Here is a 20,556-nt window from a genome sequence, read left to right as displayed (position 1 = left end):
AAACTGTGGTATACATAGACCTACTGGTAAGCTTGGTTTCTAAAGGAAACAACTATAATGTGAGAATGAAATAGCAATGTGCAATTGTGGCCTAAGACTTAAAGCCGTATAAAGCCTTGCACCAGACCAGTCAGCAATCGTGAAGCTGAAGGCTATGGCAAGCACCAAAGACATTAATTGTGCTTGTTGTTTTGGTCGTCTTCGTCATTTGGACTGCTACTTAGATAGATAGAGCTACAACCGGACGTTACTTTTTCGTAGCAGATTAGGAGAATTTAAGCAGCAGGTTAAGATAATTAACTTTATATGCATTTACTCTATAATGTGTTCTCTTGCCTCATATGAGACATAATGACATAGTTATACATAGTTTATACTTGTGAGTCACCACCTGACGAATTTGAAGTGACTGATAAGTGTTAAATGTAATGCATTCAGTGTTGCCCAGACAATATGTTTGAAGGATAGGGATAGAACTAGAACCAAAGACAAAAGGTCCAAAATCAATATAGGCCTACTGTACATTTTTTAACATCTCTGCTTGAACCTCGCTGATGCTTGAAATACAGTACAATATCGCCCCTTGTGGAAAAGGTTCACAAAAGGTTTATTTTTTGCCTGTTACGTTAGGTTAAGGTTAGACAAAGGGAGCCAATTACAAAAGTGTTTCCAGGGTTTCCTTTGAATGACGTGGATATTGACAACTCAACTACAACTTTATAGTTCGCTGGCCTATCAAGTGTTCTTGGCTTTCAAGTGGGCGGGCTCTAGTGCTATCACAGGGAGAGGACGGGACCTGGCCGTAGAAGCAAAGCGGAAAGAAAATGGCGGCCGTGGCTGCGGAGCCAGGAGCTGTTGCGGTATCAACAACAACAGCGGGGGACTGTGGTGAGCTCGAACCGGTGCCAGCTGTGCCGGGGGGCAAACTCGACTCCGATGCAACGCAGCAGTACGCGCCAGTAATAGACCTTGTTCACCAACTCAAGGATGGGGATGCAGTTCAGGAATGCAGCCAGGTCCAAATGGAGCTAGTGAGCAGGCCAGACCAAGAAGCCGCGGGAAAAGTCCTCGCTGCTTGTGCATTGGATGAACACATCGATACAGGATGTCTCATGGTCGGCTTAGAAAATACCGATAACCATTCTCGCGGGGGCTATGGTTCGAAATACACAATGTCGAGGGCAGAACGCTTGAAACAATTTTTTTCGCCTAATGTTGATCCTGCAAACGAGCTCAGTAAGCACGAGCCCTACGCCTGCCATCAGAATAGCTCCATCTCCGATTCACAGCCATCGGTGGTCTTTTTGCATTCGTTCCCTGCGCATCCTGTGACTACGGAGGCTGGGCTGTCGTTGGCAGAGCCAGCAGAGCCCATAATCAATTACTATCAAAACACAGAATTAACCCAACCTACTATTATCGAGTGTGACTATAGAGCTTTAATTAAACCGTCCCATGAGGCTGAACTGGAGCCCGAATCAGTAGATGATGCTCTTTCTGGTACCGAGTACAAGGCCGAGTCTTTGGGAGATGCCTCTCTTGAACATCCCCAGTCCATAGAACACATCGACTCTCTGCCAGTTCTAGAGACGGATACACTCATTGGAACACCCATGGAGACTGGATACATTTATGACTTTTCGAGCATCACAAACCAGAACTCTCCGAGTCCCGAGCTTCCTGTAATGGCAGTGGGTCAGGTTGACTCCTCGGCAGAACTTGGGGACTCGTGCTCACGACAGCGGAGTTTGGAAACGAACTTCCACGAGAGCGAGACCGTATTGAATCCCCCTCACCCCATGCCCGTTGCTGATACTGAGGAGGTACAGTCCGAGTCAGTGGACAATCTGATACCTGGTTCTGAAGTTCGAGTATCTCTGGATCACATCATCGACGACGCACTGGTGGTGTCCTTTCGGTTAGGCGAGAAGATCTTCTCTGGGGTTCTGATGGACCTCTCTAAAAGGTATAGTATAATCCTTCTCGGAAATGTCTCTTGTATTTTAGTTTTATACCACATTTGTTTTTCTATGTAACTTCCTAAGACTTTTCTGTCCATTAGTTTACTTCTGGAAACACACCACATCTTTTTGTTTACTACTGACATCCACTGCACATTATGCACATACAAAATTGCACAACAATTCACACCTGAAAGATGTGGCTTGTCCTCATTCCGACTTGTCAGCTGTCAGTAAAGGACCTTGTTCTTTGCAAACCCCTGCCTCCTGAACTAAACTGATAGTTTTCTACATTTGCCAGGGGTCGAGGGGTCAAGCTACCATGGTGATCTCTAGTTTGACAGCGTATCACAAAAATACAGAGGACCTGCTCTTATCCCCAGTTATGTGGGCAGTGCTTTCGGTTTGTCATTTCAGTTTACAAAACTAAACTTGATGTTTCTATTTACAAAGTCCAGGTATATCAGAGGTCAGCTGGAGAGGATGATCACATGCTCAGTCTGTAGTGTAAGGTCATACTAAGGAGAATTCTGCAGTTGGTAGAGTAGTCATGTAGCACTATGCCACCATCAACAACCCCTCTTTGGATTCTATCTAATGTCCTTCTTGTAATTTGTCACCCGTCTCATCAACACCTTTCCTCCAAACCCCCCCCCCTATCATCTGCAGGTGTAGATTTTGGGTCATAATTAAACTTGCTGACATGCCTGGGGACTATGTTGAATATCTTCATTATGTTTAGCAAAGATGACATCTGCACACACAATCAACACCTTGTTGTGTTTAGTTTCCCCTCACAAGCTGCTTACAGCTCATTGTGTAGTTGCTCTTCAGGACTTCATATCATTTCAAGGTATTCTTCTGGTGTTATACCATATGCGCTATTAATATAGGTTATCAATACATGGTAGAATATGCTATAACTTGGAAGCTACTTTAGTGTAAGTTGCTTTGATAAGAGCCTGAGCAGCAGTGATCCCAAGGACAATGGCCGGTTTATTACAATGACAAGATGGAGGCCACTCAAACTTTACTGCTTCATTTTCTACAGTACTGTAGATAATCAACACCATCCCCGCTCTACAAACAAAATACTACATTTTTGGATCCTCATTGTTGAGTCTAAGGGATCGGTTTATGGCTTTTGTTTTCCAACAGTCCCCTGAGTGCAGGCCTTGTGCCTGTGATTTGCCAGAGTGTGTTCCATAGCATAGGTCATATGGAATCATTGTTTTTCCTATTGGATGTGTGCTCAAGATGAGAGATGAGTCGCTGTCTTCGGTTCAGACTAACTCGCCTCTAGACATCGACCTAAACCTAAAATGTCTACTCTACCCGTCCCCTACTTAGGTGTATGCATCTGGAAAGATGGAAGTTAGGACAGGTGGGTGGAATTTCCACCATATTGTTGCTATCAGAGGAAAAGTTGGAGCTGCTACCATATTGTATACTTATTAAATTATTTCAAATCTATGAAGTGCCAAGGGGAAGGGGCTTGCTGATGTTTCTGGACCAGGCCAACCTTTTGCCTAGCTGGTGTTGATTAGGAAGGAAAAGATGGTGGTTGTGTGTTAATGAAAGGTGTTGGTTGATAAGGAGGCTGCTGTGAGAAGCTGTGACGCAAATGAAAGACAGTGGTGAGGAAAGGCATGTTCCCCTCTTTCCCTTGGCTGTTTCATTCATTGTGATTAGAGTGAGACACTCGCTAATCCTTAACTCTCCAGTGCAATTTTACAGTTGGTTTTGGCTGTCAGAGGAATCTGCATCTTTCTACGATTTCAAGGATGTTTATAAGTAGCAATGGAGGGGCTCATGGCCATATTAATGCAGATATAGATGTAGACTACTTGCTTATGCGCATTTCCATTGGAAAGAACCCATGAGCACCATCATGTAAAATTCACAGGAGTATGTCAAATGAAAGTTAAGTCTATATTTTGGGGAAATGAAGGCATGGTTAATTTTTTTTAAAATGTTTAAATTGTAAATTAGGCATAAGTAAAGGCATATGGAAAAGGGGTCTTAGAAAACATCTACCCGATAAAGTCTTAAGCTATCAAAAATACATCAAAACAAAATGTTGATGTAAAAACCCTGCCAACTAATATCAACACTTATATTTCGTTTTGGAGAAATGGTTTATCTTGTGCAAGTTTAAGAAATATTGGCATTACAAAAAATGCACATTTAAGATATTTTGGATAATGAAAGTTCACAGAAGTAACAAGTACTGGTAAACCTACCAATTAGTATTTTACTGATATCGATTTTGTTTATGAATTAAGTCATTCAAATTGGTAACGTATTTACCAAAAAATTTGTAACGTAATTACGGCAAATTGATTGGCTACGATAGGAAATCATAATAGTCACAAACCACAGTTGGGTCACCTGCTACTGTCCTCTCTTCCACTAGCATTATAACGGTTTTCTTTCTCCTTCTGTCGTCTGGTGGTCAAACCAAGAGTGTTATAACAGTGAGTCTGGACAACCCCTGCCTCTCCCTTTTTCCTCGCTCTCTGCCCTTCTCTCTTACTCTCCAGTTAATGTCACCTCTCCCAGCTCTTACTGACACCTACCCATGAGCCCCTTGTAACCAGCTTCCTAACCCATTAAGCACCGATCAACACCGGATGTCCATGGATGTTGAAAAGTAGGTAAAATTTGGTCAGTCCACCCTGACCGTGATGGTAATGTCCACAGACTGACTGGACCAATCATAGACATATGTTTCACAAGTTTGGATAGTACAGTGAGTAGAGATCACAATACAGCACAGTTGAATACAGTCCAATACAGTAAAGTATAGTATTGTACTCTACTGAACTTTATTGCACTCTACTGAAGCCTACTCTGCTCTTTTGTACTGCAATGTACTCTACTGTGCTCTGTTGTGCTGTGATGTCCAAACTTGTTAAACATGAGAATCAGGGGTCATGTTAATAGTTCAGAAATCTGCATTTTCAAAATGCAGCACATCACAAATAATCTGCGTTTTAAACCATATCACCTGCGTTTTATATTGGCAGTCAAGTGTTTTGCTTCAATAGAGTAATCGGGGATGTGCAACTATAGTTTTCCTTCACAGAAAATACATTCGTGCAGAAAATGGCTTCATTTTCATCAGGTAACAAAAGAAGTGCAAAGCTATTTGGCTAGCAGTCACAAGTAAATGAGTGTACAATGAAAAAGCAAGTATTTTTTGGGCAAAAACCGATGCATGGCCATTTCTAATGTTTATCATAGAACGAATGTAGCCAGCTACAGTTCCTAATGTTTTGCTTGATGTTAATCTTGCATTTTACCAGAGAAAAGTAGGCTACACTGAGAAAAGTACCAGAGAAAAGTAGCTACACATCGGTCAGCACTGTCTGCTGATAGAATGCCCATTTGTGAATTCTCTTCCAAGTGGAGAAGTGCAACTGAATCAGCGGTGGAGAAGTGCAACTGAATCAGAGGTGGAGAAGTGCAACTGAATCAGAGGTGGAGAAGTGCAACTGAATCAGAGGTGGAGAAGTGCAACTGAATCAGAGGTGGAGAAGTGCAACTGAATCAGAGGTGGAGAAGTGCAACTGAATCAGAGGTGGAGAAGTGCAACTGAATCAGAGGTGGAGAAGTGCAACTGAAGCTCAAAATGAGTCTGATGCCAAGGAGAAATTACAATATGAAGCATTTTAGATCAGCATTTACAAAACACAGCAAAATAACGTATTAAGAAATAGGCCTATCTTTTTTAGTGCGACCCCTGAAAATAACATTCATATCCATAATTATGCATTTCTGGGTATTACAGATCAGGGACCCATGATGTAATTCATTTACCGGGCGTAAATCCACTTCACTTATAGACATCTTTGAAACGGGTTTGCATAAAATTCTGATGGAGATTTGACCTAAATTCCGTTACCAAAGTTTGCATCTGCATCTATCCACTAAATTTGTTTTTGTAATATTTTCAGTGGAGATTGTTAAGTAGTCCTTGTGCATAGACTTGTGGTTCATTAAACTTTGAAATCAATGGTTTTTGTTTGGCATACATTTTAAAGTGGAAAAAATGGAATCAAAGCATCATTCCGTTAACGTGGAATTGCCCTTATGTAACTGCCAGAGAAACAATACATTTTGAATCGCACACATCCCATCCCATTTAAAGAGATTGAAAGTTTGAATGTAGGCAGTAATTGAGTACAAGCATCCCAAACCTCCACTTTTTATATTATGCCCTCCAAAGGCCGTAGCTTGCCACATTGTCCAGTTTTACTTTTAGCTCTGGACAGTACAAATACTACGTGGCCTGCGTTTTCAGTTTCCATAATTTTATAAAGCCAGACACATTTAACAGTAAGGCTATTGATTACAGTGCATTCTGGAAAGTAATTCAGACCCCTTCACCTTTTCCACATTTTATTACATTGCAGCCTTATTCTAAATTGGATGAAATAAAAACACTCGAATCACACAATACCCCATAATGACAAAGCAAAAACAGGTTTAGAAATGTGCAAAATTATAAAAAATACATACCTTATTTACATAAGAATTTGGACCGTTTGCTATGAGACTCAGTTGAGCTCAGGTGCATCCTGTTTCCATTGATCATCCTTTGATGTTTCTACAACTTGATTGGAGTCCACCTGTGGTAAATTCAATTGATTGGACTTGATTTGGAAAGGCACACACCTGTCTATATAAGGTCCCACAGTTGACAGTGTATGTCAGAGCAAAAACCAAGCCATGAGGTCGAAGGAATTGTCCGTAGAGCTCCGAGACAGGAATGTGTCGAGGCACAGATCTGGGGAAGGGTACAAAAAAATTCTGCAGCATTGAAGGTCCCCAAGAACACAGTGGCTTCTATCATTATTAAATGGAAGAAGTTTGGAACCACCAAGACTCTTCCTAGAGCTGGCCACCCGGCCAAACTGAGCAATTGGGGGAGAAGGGCCTTGGTCAGGGAGGTGACCATGAACCCGATGGTCAGTGACCACCAAATCAGGCCTTTATGGTAGAGTGGCAGGACAGAAGCCACTCCTCAGTAAAAGGCACATGACAGCCCGCTTGGAGTTTGCCAAAACGCACCTAAGGTACTCTGACCATGAGAAACAAGATTCTCTGGTCTGATGAAACCAAGTTTGAGTTCTTTGGCCTGAATGCCAAGCGTCTCGTCTGGAGGAAACCTGGCACCATCCTTGTGGGTGTGGGGATGTTTTTCAGCGGCAGCGACTAAGAGACTAGTCAGGATCAATTTAAAGATGAACGGAGCAAAGTACAGAGAGATTCTTGATAACCTGCTCAGAACCTCAGACTGGGGCGAAGATTCACCTTCCAACAGGACAACGACCCTAAGCACACAGCCAAGACAATGCAGGAGTGTCTTCGGGGCATGTTTCGGAATGTCCTTGAGTGGCCCTGCCAGAGCCCTGACTTGACGCCGATCGATCTTCTCTGGAGATTCCTGAAAATAGCTGTGCAGCGACTCTCCTCATTCAACCTAACAGAGTTTGAGAGGATCTGCAGAGAAGAATGGGAGAAACTTCCCAAGTACATGTGTGCCAAGCTTGTAGCGTCATACCCAAGAACACTCAAGACTGTAATCGCTGTCAAAGGTACTTCAACAAAGTACTGCGTAAAGGGTCTGAATACTTATGTAAATGTGATATTTCAGTAAATTTTCTAAAATATATGTGTAAACATTTATGTTTTGTTTTTTTTTCTTTGCCATTATAGGGTATTGTGTGTAGATTGGGGGGAGTATTAAATCAATTTTAGAACAAGGCTGTAACATAACATAAAATGTGGAACAAGTGAAAGGGTCTGAATACTTCCCAAATGCACTGTATGTCACGTCCTCTGCATCCATTTTGCTCTCACGTGTTCGGAGTTTGTTATAACCAATTTATTGATGCGATTATGATTTGCTATAGGTCAGGCCCCATTGGTCATGTGCATGCGATGCATACATGTGTCACAAAAAACGTAAGGGTTGCCGGAATGTTTTTCCTAAACAAATGAGGTATTTTGGTAACAGAACTTTTAAGTAAGAAATGGCAAATTATGTTGCAGCTTCAGCAACACGGACAGCACGATAAACACATTCAGTTTTGTAGTGGTTTACTGCATCAGGGTGGAGCGAGAGAGACACTGGGTGCTAGTCACAGTCGCTCACTGTCTTCTCTTTTTTTTTTAAACAACGCTGCAAGCCCGAGTACAATCAAATCAATTGAGGTTGGACTCCCTCTAGTAATTTCTGTCTTCATTATTTAATCAAACAGTGTGCTTAAAGCATCAGACAAGCTCAGTGCATATATTTGATTTAAAGCATCAGACAAGCTCAGTGCATATATTTGATTTGATTAACACACATGTGTGTCTACATGTGCAAAAATACATGTTTAAACATTTCGACCAATTGGTTGAAAGAACAGACTGTTGACCAACATTTTTGCTATTGTTGGGGACAGCCCTAAGGTACACAAAGGTAGAAATGTGAAAGATCCTACTTTTGCATATTTGGGTATTTTTCTACACATTGGTTATTTTTGTAATGAGCTCCGCCCCCAAACAAGACCTCATTTAGTTGGTCCGGACCAGACCAAATCTGAAACAATCATAGATGTCTTAGTTTCACAAGTTTGGACGTTACAGTAGAGTTCAGTATAGGGCCCATACCCCAAAAGCATCTTAAGGCAAAGTTCATCGTTATAACCTTCGTAAGAGCATCTTTACATTTCAGAGCTGTTTCCCAAAACATCTTTATTGACGTTGCACTTGCTTGACAAATACAAATATTCTTGCTCTTATCCATAAGAATCCACACTGTATGCTAGCTGTTTGATAGAGCGCACATGCGAAGACCAGAGTAGGCACATTTGCTATTTAATGCAACAGTTTGTTACAAAACTATTGGTAGATTTGAAAATGCAATGTAAACACACTGAACTTTAGATTTGTATTCGGTACATGAAAACTTAAGCAAAAAAAAAACATTTTGTGTGCTCTACGTCATCACGTACTGATTTTTGGCTGGGTAAATGTGCATATTTTCTAATGTCGCCAGTTGGATGGAAACCTAGCTATTGATCCATTGTTTTGTTCTCCAAAGGGGAGGAAGGGTGGTCCAGTAGAGTTAGCATTTGGTCCAGTAGAGTTAGCATTTGGTCCGGTAGAGTTAGCATTTGGTCCGGTAGAGTTAACATGATAAATCTTGTCCTGTATTTGCGCTTGATGCAGCATAGGGACACATTTACCCAAGGCCATCTATCTCTGTATAGCTCTGTCATCTCCCATGTAACATGGGGATTATTTTAGGAGGTGTTCTGGTAGGGAACATAGTTTCTAGGCTGAGATATCATATGCAGTACACAAACTCAACTAGGTCTATGTAGTGGTAGTTGAACCACTTGACATATAGTATCTGGATAATGTTCAGTAGGGTCGGCAGTTTTAAGATTTTGATTGAGTTGAAGTTGTCAAGGTGTATAGGGGTTCTTCTGGGGTAAAAATAAATAAATATATATATGAACCAAAAATAAACAAATCTGAATAAGCCTATAAAACGTTTTTATAGGCTTATATATATATATATTCTGCCATGGTAATAGCCACCGCTGAAACTTTTTATAGGCTTATTCAGATTTGTTTATTTTTGGGTTCGTGGTAGCTTCATGGGCTGCTTCATGGGAAGTAAATGATAATATAGGCTATGTCTGGTTTGCTTTGCATGGCCCACATCTCTACACCTCCTGGAATTAAATTTTGAAGAACACTCCAAAAAACAAGACAGGCAGCGCAATTCAGATTTTTCTTCACTAATTGGTCTGTTGACCGATCAGATCAGGTCTGAAAAATATCTGATGTGAAAAGATCTGTGATTGGTCAAAAGACCAATTAGTGTAAAAAAAAAAAAAATATCTTAATTGGTCTTCCTGTATCAAAGCAGCCCAATAGATGTTGAAATGTGTGTCAGTTTCAACCCAAGAGTCACTTCTGATCCCAAATTCATAAGGTAGGGTTTAACAAACACAGTCATGGAGTTTCTGCTGCCACCTTCACTTGTATCTGCCGTATTAAAACATTAGTGAATTAAGCTGGAGGGTGAGCATTAATATTGTAAACAAGGATAGTTTTTTTCCTTTGTTTGTAGGGCCTTGTGCACTCTAGTTAGCTATGGTGATGTTGTGTTTTAGGCCGTGGGAGCTTCTTTGATCTTTTGCAACACTAATTTAATATTTATTCTTTGAATGTTCAGGATTTAATTGATTTAGATTGATTTCCTAAATGTACAATGTAGGCCTAAATGAGAAACATCTTGAATTAGCATGAAATCTTTGACAAATACAAGACAAAAAACAAGTTTAGAGTTGAGTTTTTATAGTTATCCACAGTTTCTAAATCCTCAAATTCTCTCTTCTCAGGTTTGGACCCTATGGAATTCCAATCACTGTGTTCCCAAAGAGAGAATACAAGGATAAACCTGAATCTATGCAGCTAAAGACAGAACCATTCCAGCCAGAGAAGGTGGAAATGCCAGTCCAGGAAAACCATGACAGCCAAGTTGTCGCAATCCCCGAACCAAACCCTGACCCCCAGCCTAAGCCTAACCCATGGACTTCAAAACCTCCGCCACTGTTTCAGGAGGGAGCCCCTTACCCTCCGCCATTGTTCATCAGGGACACCTACAACCAGTCGTTACCTCAGCCGCCCCCCCGCAAGATCAAGCGGCCCAAGCGCAGGCTGTATCGCGAGGAGCCCACCTCTATAATGAACGCCATCAAGTTGCGGCCCCGCCAGGTGCTCTGTGACAAGTGCAAGGGGACTGTCATGACTGTGGACAAGAGGGAGCCACGTAGAGGCCCTGTGTCGGACTCTAGGGGCGAGGACGCCAAGCGGAGACGCAACGACAGTGCAGCTACTGTCAGCAAGCGGCCACGTAATGACTCTCGCTCTGAGGAGAAGCGCCATGCTGCTGAGGCGTCCAAACGGCAGGCCTCAGGGATTCGAGTCTCCTCTTCCTCTTCTCTGGGCCAGGTGAAGGCCGGAGCTGGAGGGAACAGGGTTCTGAGGACAACAGCCACCACAACAACATCACCGGTCAACAGCAGCTCCAGAGTCCAGCTCAATGCCAAGAAAGTGCTACAGAGCAAAAATGTTGATCACTCCAAGGCAAGGGAGGTGCTGAAACTGGCCAAGGCGCAGAAGAGGCAGAGAGAGACTACAGTGGTCACTGGCAGCAGTGGCAACGCCAAGACGATGACGAGGGCCGCTGCCCTGCAGGAGGCCCACGCCCACCAGAAGGTCCACTTCACCCGGCGGCTGCAGCAGATCAGCGGGGTGGGACCAAGCAACGCCACCCCTCTGCCACCCAGGATGCGCATCAAGCCCCAAAGGTACCGTAATGAAGAGAATGACTCTTCTACATGTAAGCCGCCTTGCCTTGAGAAAGTGCCGGGAAGTGGCCGTTTGTCCCCTCCAAAGCCAGGCGCGCCCCGCTGCACCTCCACGCGCTCCTCCTCCTCCTCCTGCTCCACAGGCGAGGCCACTGCTGCTGAAAACCAGGGTCTAGATAAAGGGCCAGAACCTGAGCTCAGTCCTCAGACCCAATCCCAGACCCAAGTGGAACCCCTCACAGCCACGGAGCACAGCGACCCCAAGGTGGAGCCAGAGGAGCAGGGGGGGCGGGAGGAGAGGCGGGAGACGCGCGGCAGCAAGGCTGGCAACCTTGTGGTGTACATGACCCTTAACCCCAGCCAGCCTGACTCCTCTAATACCTCCATGTGCAGCGTTGATAGTGCAGATGACTTAAAGTCTTCAAACTCAGAGTGTAGCTCCACCGAGACCTTTGACTTTCCCCCTCCCGGTGATTTGCACTCGCCCCCCGCCCCCGGCACATCCTCAGCAGTCACTGACCCCTCGCCAGCACCTACGGAAGAGAAAACCCCTCGTAAATCTCAAGTGTTTTCCAAAAATGTGTCTAAGTGTGTCTCTCTGGACGGCAGGAGCATTTGCGTAGGGGACATCGTTTGGGCCAAAATATATGGTTTTCCTTGGTGGCCAGCCCGCGTCTTAGGCATCCAGATCAGCCGCAAAGATAATGGGCTCTTAGTCAGGCAGGAGGCCCGTGTCGCCTGGTTCGGTTCACCCACCACCTCCTTCCTGGCACTTGCACAGGTCGCCCCCTTTCTAGAAAGCTTCCAGTCACGCTTCGACAAGAAGAGAAAGGGCTTGTACCGTAAAGCCATCACAGAGGCAGCCAAGGCTGCCAAACAGCTCACTCCTGAGGTTCGCGCCTTGCTTACGCAATTCGAGACGTGAGGTGGTGTGCTTTGGGGAAAAGGAAAGGTAGGCAAACATGGCCCCCCCCCCCCTTCCACTCCTAGTCACCTACCATGTCCCTTCACCTTCCTGGGAGAAAGAAACTAAATATTTCAGGCCAGACAACCAGGACTCCTCTTTTTTTTCTATGATCAAAAAGGGACTGAATGGGTTGGGGTTATACACACTACTGCATATATAAAAATGGCAGTGTTTATTTTATTTTATCATCCTTCTCAAATTTCACTTATTTATCCAAACTGGTGGAAATCTGGTCATTTCATTTAACATTTGTTTTTACAGAATGGTTGGTGATGGAAATATTCACCTTATCTTGAGGCCTTTAAGTTTCACTCTATGTGCAAAGAAGCTTATGTCATGTTCTAACACCATGGTTCATAGGTTTGCTTGATTGGCTGCCAATTGTCAAAATCTTAAGAGACAAAAAGTGTAGTTCTTTCAGTCTATGCAACAAGCGGTTCAGTTTCAGGTACTGTGAACGGAAAGTTACAGGATCTGAGCAGCAGTAAATATGATGTATCTGTGCTGGTTGAAGACATGTACTGTAGCTGTGATGTGATGAGGAAGTGGACCCTGGTGGATTTGAAGAGCAAGCAGTTATAGGGGCTTAGGTACCTGCTGTATCTCAGACACAGTCAGAGCTGACTGGCTGTGGGAACTGGCTGCCGGGCCGGTAAGCTCTTGATCACCGTGTGGCACACTGCCAGCCAGGGCTTTCCAGACAGTTGAGCTGGGCTTGTGAGGATGTGCCTGTAAGCCAAAGTCACCTCAAGTGCCGGTGAGAGGAGGATGGTGCCCTGTTTCTAATCCTCTCTGAAAACAGAGATGGTTGCAGGGCAGTAGATACTGTACTGAGAGCGTGCCCGCTCAACCGGGCAGTGGGCACATCCACCCCCCTCATACCTGTCCAGTCCCCTTGGGCCACCTCACCTCTCCCCCGTTCTCTCTCCTCATCTGACTCTGTCCTGTCTGTAGTCTCTATACCTTGTGCTCCTCAGTTAACCAAGACTGTTTTATTACTCTCTGGTCTTCCTATCTAGCTCCGTGATTTTGCATGCTGTTATACATAGAATGATGCCCAATTTGTTTTAAAATCACTGATTTGAATTGTCTGCACATCGGGACATTTTAAACAAAGATGTTTGTTGATGGAGCGACTGCGTACTATGAAAATGATAGAACCAACTAGCATTGACAGAGGGAAGCCATTTTAGTTACTCCTGTCATATACGTGTGGTATGGCACGTTAAAGGGATGAACTATTTTTGCTGTTATTTTCTACAACTTTTACTATGGGTTTGCCATGTCGTGTTGACTTGTACTAAGTAGTTCAGTGATTTCTCAGAGTTCTCAGTGTTCAGCTGTTACTCAACCCTGTTTGAGTTGGAATGTGTTTGACTTTGTTTGGTGCTCCTGAACTCAACCTTCTATCACTTCACTGCTTGGCTAATCTCATACGACTGCAAATCCTGATTTTATGTATTATGTACAGTACAATCTGTATCAAATTATTTTTAGTTGATTTTTATGATGAATAATGGAAAAAAGGGCTTTTTTGTTTGGCTGAAGTTGGGGGAGGGTTGTGAGGAAAGGTTACCTCACCAGTTCTGATCTCTACCAGTTCTGTTCACTTCAGATTTGACCATTTCATTACCAATGACAAATGACATTTCCTAAAGATGTTTCTTCATTTACCTGCCTACATACCTATCCACTCTGACTAAATATTAAGGGACATACAGTAAGACCAACATCGCCTCACCTTTGCCCTTTTGGCCCCGAACAGGTCGAGATCAGAGGCTTATTGCTCGGTAGAGTACACTGACCTGACCATTGTTACAAGCAGAGACGAAGTGTATAATGACGGGTTGGCTCTGTTTCTTCTATTTCGGACATCATCTGTTTGCAGATCAGAGAATGCTGTATAGGGGAAAAAGCTGTTGGAAAAAGTAACAGTTGAAGAACACTTGTGTAAATGTTTTTCTGATGTTTTTAAAAAGTATTATAAATAAAATGTCAACTTCAAGAATCTTACCTAGTTGTCTTCATTTTAGTGCTCCTACTTCCATTAACACCTACAAATCCAATGCCATTTATAAGGCTTCAGTTTCACCTTGAAACAAGCTGGAATAAAAACATTGGTCATTTGGAATTTGAGATATTTCTGTTGTCCCCCTCGTACTAAAATTGGGGCATTTTAAGTTGACAATGACCATGCCTTTTAAATTGTGGCTTGTGGTCTTATAATAGCTGCCGTTAACTGCAAATGTTTGTGGGGCTTTTATAAAATAGCAGACCTGTAGAAAACTACTTGCCAGTCAAGCCCCTGTTTACCACTTGAGGCTATTGGTACATTAACAATAATGAGAGGAAATGCCTGAATGTTGAGATTTTTGGGGGGAGTAAAATCATTCCTTTTATTGAACAGATTTTCTTACCTGCAAACAGATCTAGGACATTGACATCATATGCTAATAGAAGCCATTGATCAATGGCTGTCAGTCAGTGTATCTGAAGCAATGCATCTTTGAATGGCATTGTAGAATTTAACATTTAGGGGGAGTTTGATGGTTCCGTCCTCTAATTGTTTGTAAATGAAATAGTACTGAGAAGTAATGTTTTGGTTTGAAATACAAATGAAAAGGCTACTTACCTTCCTAATATTGAGTTGCACCCCCGTTTGCTCTAAGATCAGCCTCAATCTGTCAGGGAATGGACTACAAGGTGTTGAAAGCATTCCATAGGGATGCTGGACCATGTTGATGCCAATGATTCCCACAGTTGTCAAGTTGGCTGGATATCCTTTGGGTGGTAAGACCATTCTTGATACACACAGGAAACTGTTGAGCGTGAAAAACCCAGCACTGTTGCAGTTCTTGATACATGCAAACCGGTGCGCCCGGCATCTACTATCGTACCCCATTCGAAGGCACTTAAGTATTTTGTCTTTCCTATTCACCCTCTGAATGGCACAAATCCATCTTTAACCTGTCTCCTCTCCTTTATCTACAGTGATTGAAGTGGATTAAACCGGTAATCAATCAATCAATAAGAGATAATTGCGTTCACTTGGTCAGTCTGGCATGGAAAGGGCAGGTGTTCCTAATGTTTTGTACACTGTGTATATATCCATGTTCGGGAGCAGCATACACATAACCGCCGTTGCAACATGAACAATGCACCGTTAGGTTCATTCCTGATTTCACTCAAGATCACTGGAGGCCCCTTGAAATGTTTTGTGTTGTTGCACTGACCTACAGCCTTTTATTCAATGAACATTTTAGTATTCGTAGGAGTGCCCTTCCTGACATGTACCATAGCGCTGGCGTTTTCAATGTCTCCGTGCTTTGATGAAAAAGCTTTTTTTAATGGCATGCACTAAAACCTATTGAATCTGCTTTGTTGAAGCCAAATACAGAAAGAGCATGCCCTCTGATTTGGATGAAAAGATCCCTGATGTGTTCATGTCTCTCTCTGTCTTCTCTTCCAGTGCTACAACGCTGAAGGGCTGCTGATGGGTCCTTTACACTGCCAGACGGAAGGACATGTCCAGAATTGGAGACGTCATCGATATAATTATTTTTATTTAAGTATCGGAAGAAGGAACATTTCTATATTTATAATGAATTGCAGACCTACTCCACCTCTGGGCCTGTCCATCATGCTGAATACCATTTGATTTCTTTGAGCAGGCGTCCATGTCCACAAGCATGTGACCTTAGTTTGAGTGAGGACATCTGCAGAGTAGACGAGCACTCTGACCATTATAGATATCTATTACATTTGTATTACATACATGTTGACAGGACACAGGATTTTGCAGGGTTTTTAGTATGTTGATCAGTGATCTTGAAATGCAAAGACAAAAAAATGAATAAAAACAATACTATGTAAAACATTTATATTAATGCAATAAAGATTGCATGTGCTATGCTATTACAGTGCATTTGCAGAAGGCTGTGCTTTGTTGTGTTGAAGCAGTCTTGAAAAAGAATACTGGTGTCTCAAGCCCTGTTTATACCTGGTGCTAACATGCCTAACATGCGTGTCCTGATCCTGTCCACAGTCTGATTGTGCCCACATTTGAAGTGAAGTGATTGTGATCTTCCTGACCACATCAGGAGGTAGTCAGGGACACGTATCTGGATTATCAAACATTTTAAATCGTCCCTCTTGACTCAAGGCAATATTTGTTTTATTTCTCCCCAAATTCGTGGTATCCAATTGGTAGTTACAGTTTTGTCCCATTGCTGCAACTCCCGTACGGATTTGGAAGAGGCAAACCAGGATCTCTAATGGCACAGCTAGCACTGCGATGCAGTGCCTTAGTCCACAGCGCCACTCGGGAGACCCAGCAATATTTGTGTTAACATAAAATACAAATTTGCATTAATACGCTGAATTATACCTTTTTTGAGAAAGGTGATTGGGAGGATTAGAACCTGTGACCTTCTGGTCCCTTGCCACATCCATTGCACCAGCATGGGGATGGTACTAGCCCAGTCTTGTCACATATTTAAAGCTGTTCAGCCAGAAAGTTAGTAGATTAGAAATGTGATAAATTGAAAATGTTGGTTAAATTTTTTAAAAGAAGTCGCAACTCAGATTCGAACTGGCAACCTTGCGGGTCGCAACCAATGATATATATATACACACACACGTACGTGTATTTTTCTTAATGTCTACATTTGTTTAATTCTATTAGACACCTTAATGCATACTTTCAAATTATATGTGAGCTGAACATACAAATAAAAAAAAAATAGAAACATTTAAAGTACTTATGTCCCCACTACAACAACAAAATACTTAAACCAATGTAATTTTGTCCTTGAAAACAATAATAATAAGTAATTGAAATATTGTAGAATTACATTCATTCCTATTGAGGATTGCTTCTTCTGAGTTCCAATATGGCCGACCAGTGGGTTCTAAGCCTCTCATCGACCAATACATAGCATCAGCAATCTAACGTTCATATACATCATTTGTTGCATCCTACCTCCCTAAGGGCCTTTTTTTCCTGTTGCTCTCACCTGTAACTCCAACCACTGATATTCTAAGCTTTGCCCACTGAGCATTAGGCCTAGATTAAAACAGATCAAGCGATAGCTGACACCCGCATAGCTGATGGCGGTGTCGAAGGTGTAACTGCGTTGGAGCTGTCCAATCGGTGAAAGATCAGCTATGTGGATGTAGGAGGATCACCATCAGTTATTTTGATCGTCTACACCGGTCTAAAAATGTGGGCCCAATCAGAATGTGGACGATATCAGCACCAGGTATAAACGGGGCTTCAGTCTGCCCCAACCTTATACCAGCTCCTGTTGTCCCACAGTAAGCTACCCGCTGAGCTACAAGCAGCCTTAAAGAACAGGAGTTAGCTGAACAACTCCAAATGTCTAGACTGTTCCTGGGGAGATGCAGTACTTAGTGTGTAATCTACAATTGACTGGCAGATACAGAAAATCAAAGATATCACGCTCCCCCAGTCAGGGTCCTGTAGGGCTCTATTCAATCGGCTTCACTGAAGCGTAAGAAATGTAAAGGTAATATCCTTATGAGCCGACATTATGCAGCGTTTAACGCGAATGCAGTCTCCACTAACGCGGGAACATTGCCTTTAAATTTCAATCACGCTAACGCTGAAGCCCCCTTCATCCAGCACAGATTTTTTTGATGACATGACATTTTATGTGCAAATTTAAGCGTACATGTCATTTTCCTTGCCAGATGTCCCTATTCAGTCACTCTCTAGGGTTAAAACCACAATATTCCTCCCTGACTTTCCTCCTCACTTCAAGACAAGCAGAGCCAGTTGACTGGACCGATTGTGAGGTCACAGGCTGGATTGGGGATTCCCAAAGGGAAACAAACACATGGTCAAGTCAGTCAGGAGCAGCTGAAGAGAGCCACAGTGACTGAATCAGCTGTGGCTCATCTCTCGCCATCTCGTGTACATGTATGCGTTTTGATACAATCTATTAATGTCTTGACTTAACAGACTGGTGGATGTGGGAAATCCTGTTTTGTAATTACTGTATATCTCCTAAAATCAGTAAATCTGCTTTTTGCCTTTGTACTTGGTGTTTTTTTCTATATTGTACTGTAATTCACATTTGACACCAATATGCATATCCTCTGAATATATAAGCCAATGAAAAAGGCCTACACAGAGTAGTTCATCTTTTCAACACAATTTAACAACTACACTCTGGCCCTGTACACACCGAGGTTGTACAACTGATGTACAACCCATTTGACAAAAAGGTGTGATACCACAGATATTCTTCAGAAGTTGTCAAATGTGTTGTACATCAGTATAACCTGAGTGTTTATGGGGCCAATGACACTTTCAATCCTCACATCCTGACATCAAAGAAGTGGCAAAGGAAATAGTGCCATATAAAAACAAGGACAAAGCAGCAAAGTAACAGTCATTGATCATTTAATGGCTATACCCTTAGGAAACACAGTTGACTGTTAAGACAGTACACTCACACTCACACACACAAAAACATATTATTTAACCATGAAAGACTAATTTGTCGTGTGGATTTCAAACGGATCCCACTCAGACTTCTGACACACCAGTGGAGGAGGGTCCTGAGTGTCAGTCTCTTAGCTCTGGGGATGGAAGGCCAGCCAGGTGTGACAGCTCTCAGACTGGCTTGTCATGCTGTTATCTGTTGTTGTTATTTGGACTCTGAACAAAGTTGACGGAGTAGGATCCAGTGCCTGTATCCTGGTTCACTTGGAAGTTTGAGGTGGACAGGCCAAAAGGCCGTAGGAACATATTGCCCAAGTCCTTCAGCTTGCCTATGGACAAACAGACAGGGTAAGGCAAAATACATGAAGGCTAAATTATGACAAAAATTGTGATTAAAACAATAAAATGACCAATAACATATGAAAACATTTCCATTTAGGTCTGTATTATTAAACAACCTTTCTCCTTCCTCCCAACACACTGCTTTTTGGTTAACCACTCCCAGCCTAGTGAGTAACAGCTGGATCCACACAACATTATAGGTGACCATGATGGAACAGAACCACCCTAAAACTGCCACGGCATGTTGCGGCCACCCTCACTTGCGAACAATCTGATTTAACATATCACAGTTCACAGTTTCTTGCTGGTCAGTGAATGTATTTTAGTCTCTAGCCTTTTGAAATGTTCCCCTGGGGGTGCAATCTAATCTAGAAAAGCAGTAGGTGAAAAATACAAAAAGGTCTCATACCCATCATCTCTTCCTTCAGCTTCTCATTTCGCTCGTGGATCTGTTGTGGAAGCCGCTGTATGGAGGAGAGAGAAAGAGAGTCAGTCAGTCAAGGTGGCTGGTTACTATTCTGTGGCCCCAACATTTCACACACACACAACAGTGCACATCAGATATGATTTAGCTCCCTCTGATCTCACAACCTTTACCTGTTTGGATTAGAACGTCAAGGACATGGTGTTACTACTTTACCCCCTGGTTGTCTTGACAACGTCACTGTGGTGGGACTATTGCATGAATTAACCCCTGGACTAGAGCTAGTAACCTCAGATGTAGTGGGAAAGGGGGATACCTAGTCAGCTGTACAACTGAACACCAACTGAAATGTGTCTTCCGCATTTAACCAGGGGTGCGGGGGGCTTCCTTAATCAACATCCACGTCTTCGGCACCTAGGGAACAGTGGGTTACCTGCCTTGCTCAGGGGCAGAACGACAGGTTTTACCTTGTCAGCTCGGGGATTCGATCCAGCAACCTTTCGGTTACTGGCCCAATGCTCTAACCACTAGGCCACCCCACAGGTTTTTTCCCCTCAATCCATTGCAGTAATATCTCATTATCCACCTCAGGTCAGAAGGACCCCTTTGCTTTGTAATTATTGGCATATTATATCTAGGGTGCTGGTCTATACAGCATGCTTCCAATGACATACAGTGCCTTCAGAAAGTATTCACACTCCCTAACTTTTTCCACATTTTGTTGTGTTTGAATCGGAATTTAAAATGGATTCAATTGAGATTTCTCCTCACTGGCCTACAGTGCATTCGGAAAATATTCATACCCCTGGACTATTTCCACATTTTGTTACATTACAGCCTTATTCTAAAATGGATTAAAATAGCTTTTCCCCCCTCAATCTACACACAATATCCCCTGAAGACAAACCAAAAACAGGTTGAGATATTTTTGCAAATGTATTACAAAACTGAAATATCACATTTTCATACGTATTCAGACCTTTTACTGAGTACTTTGTTGAAGCACCTTT

The 20,556-nt window shown here is 42.8% G+C and overlaps 2 protein-coding genes across 2 annotated transcripts in view; one reads left to right on the top strand and one right to left on the bottom strand.

Annotated features, from left to right (window-relative positions):
• Nucleotides 1-810: 810 nt before the first annotated feature.
• LOC139420845 (PWWP domain containing 2A) lies at nucleotides 811-18,372 on the top strand. The gene is made up of 3 exons (XM_071171193.1): nucleotides 811-1,966; nucleotides 10,373-12,296; nucleotides 15,781-18,372. Exons 1-2 carry the CDS (start codon nucleotides 825-827, stop codon nucleotides 12,267-12,269), a joined length of 3,039 nt encoding a protein of 1,012 aa, XP_071027294.1. The 5' UTR covers nucleotides 811-824; the 3' UTR covers nucleotides 12,270-12,296; nucleotides 15,781-18,372.
• Nucleotides 16,960-20,556, bottom strand: part of LOC139420846 (tetratricopeptide repeat domain 1) — a 19,111-nt gene continuing 15,514 nt past the window's right edge. The window contains exons 7-8 of the mRNA XM_071171194.1: nucleotides 19,532-19,586; nucleotides 16,960-19,109 (exon numbers count right to left, since the gene is read on the bottom strand). Coding sequence (XP_071027295.1) covers nucleotides 18,973-19,109; nucleotides 19,532-19,586 — 192 coding nt within the window. The 3' untranslated portion in view covers nucleotides 16,960-18,972. The remainder of the gene's footprint in view (nucleotides 19,110-19,531; nucleotides 19,587-20,556) is intronic.

Source organism: Oncorhynchus clarkii, chromosome 12 (genome assembly GCF_045791955.1).
Source record: "Oncorhynchus clarkii lewisi isolate Uvic-CL-2024 chromosome 12, UVic_Ocla_1.0, whole genome shotgun sequence".
In the NCBI taxonomy this organism is placed as follows: domain Eukaryota; kingdom Metazoa; phylum Chordata; class Actinopteri; order Salmoniformes; family Salmonidae; genus Oncorhynchus; species Oncorhynchus clarkii.
This window is presented reverse-complemented; position numbering and strand designations above follow the sequence as displayed.

Coding starts and splice junctions, on each gene's coding strand:
- LOC139420845 (XM_071171193.1), top strand. CDS start 825: ATGGCGGCCGTGGCTGCGGAGCCAGGAGCTGTTGCGGTATCAACAACA. Junction 1,967..10,372: donor CTGATGGACCTCTCTAAAAG/GTATAGTATAAT, acceptor CTCTCTTCTCAG/GTTTGGACCCTATGGAATTC.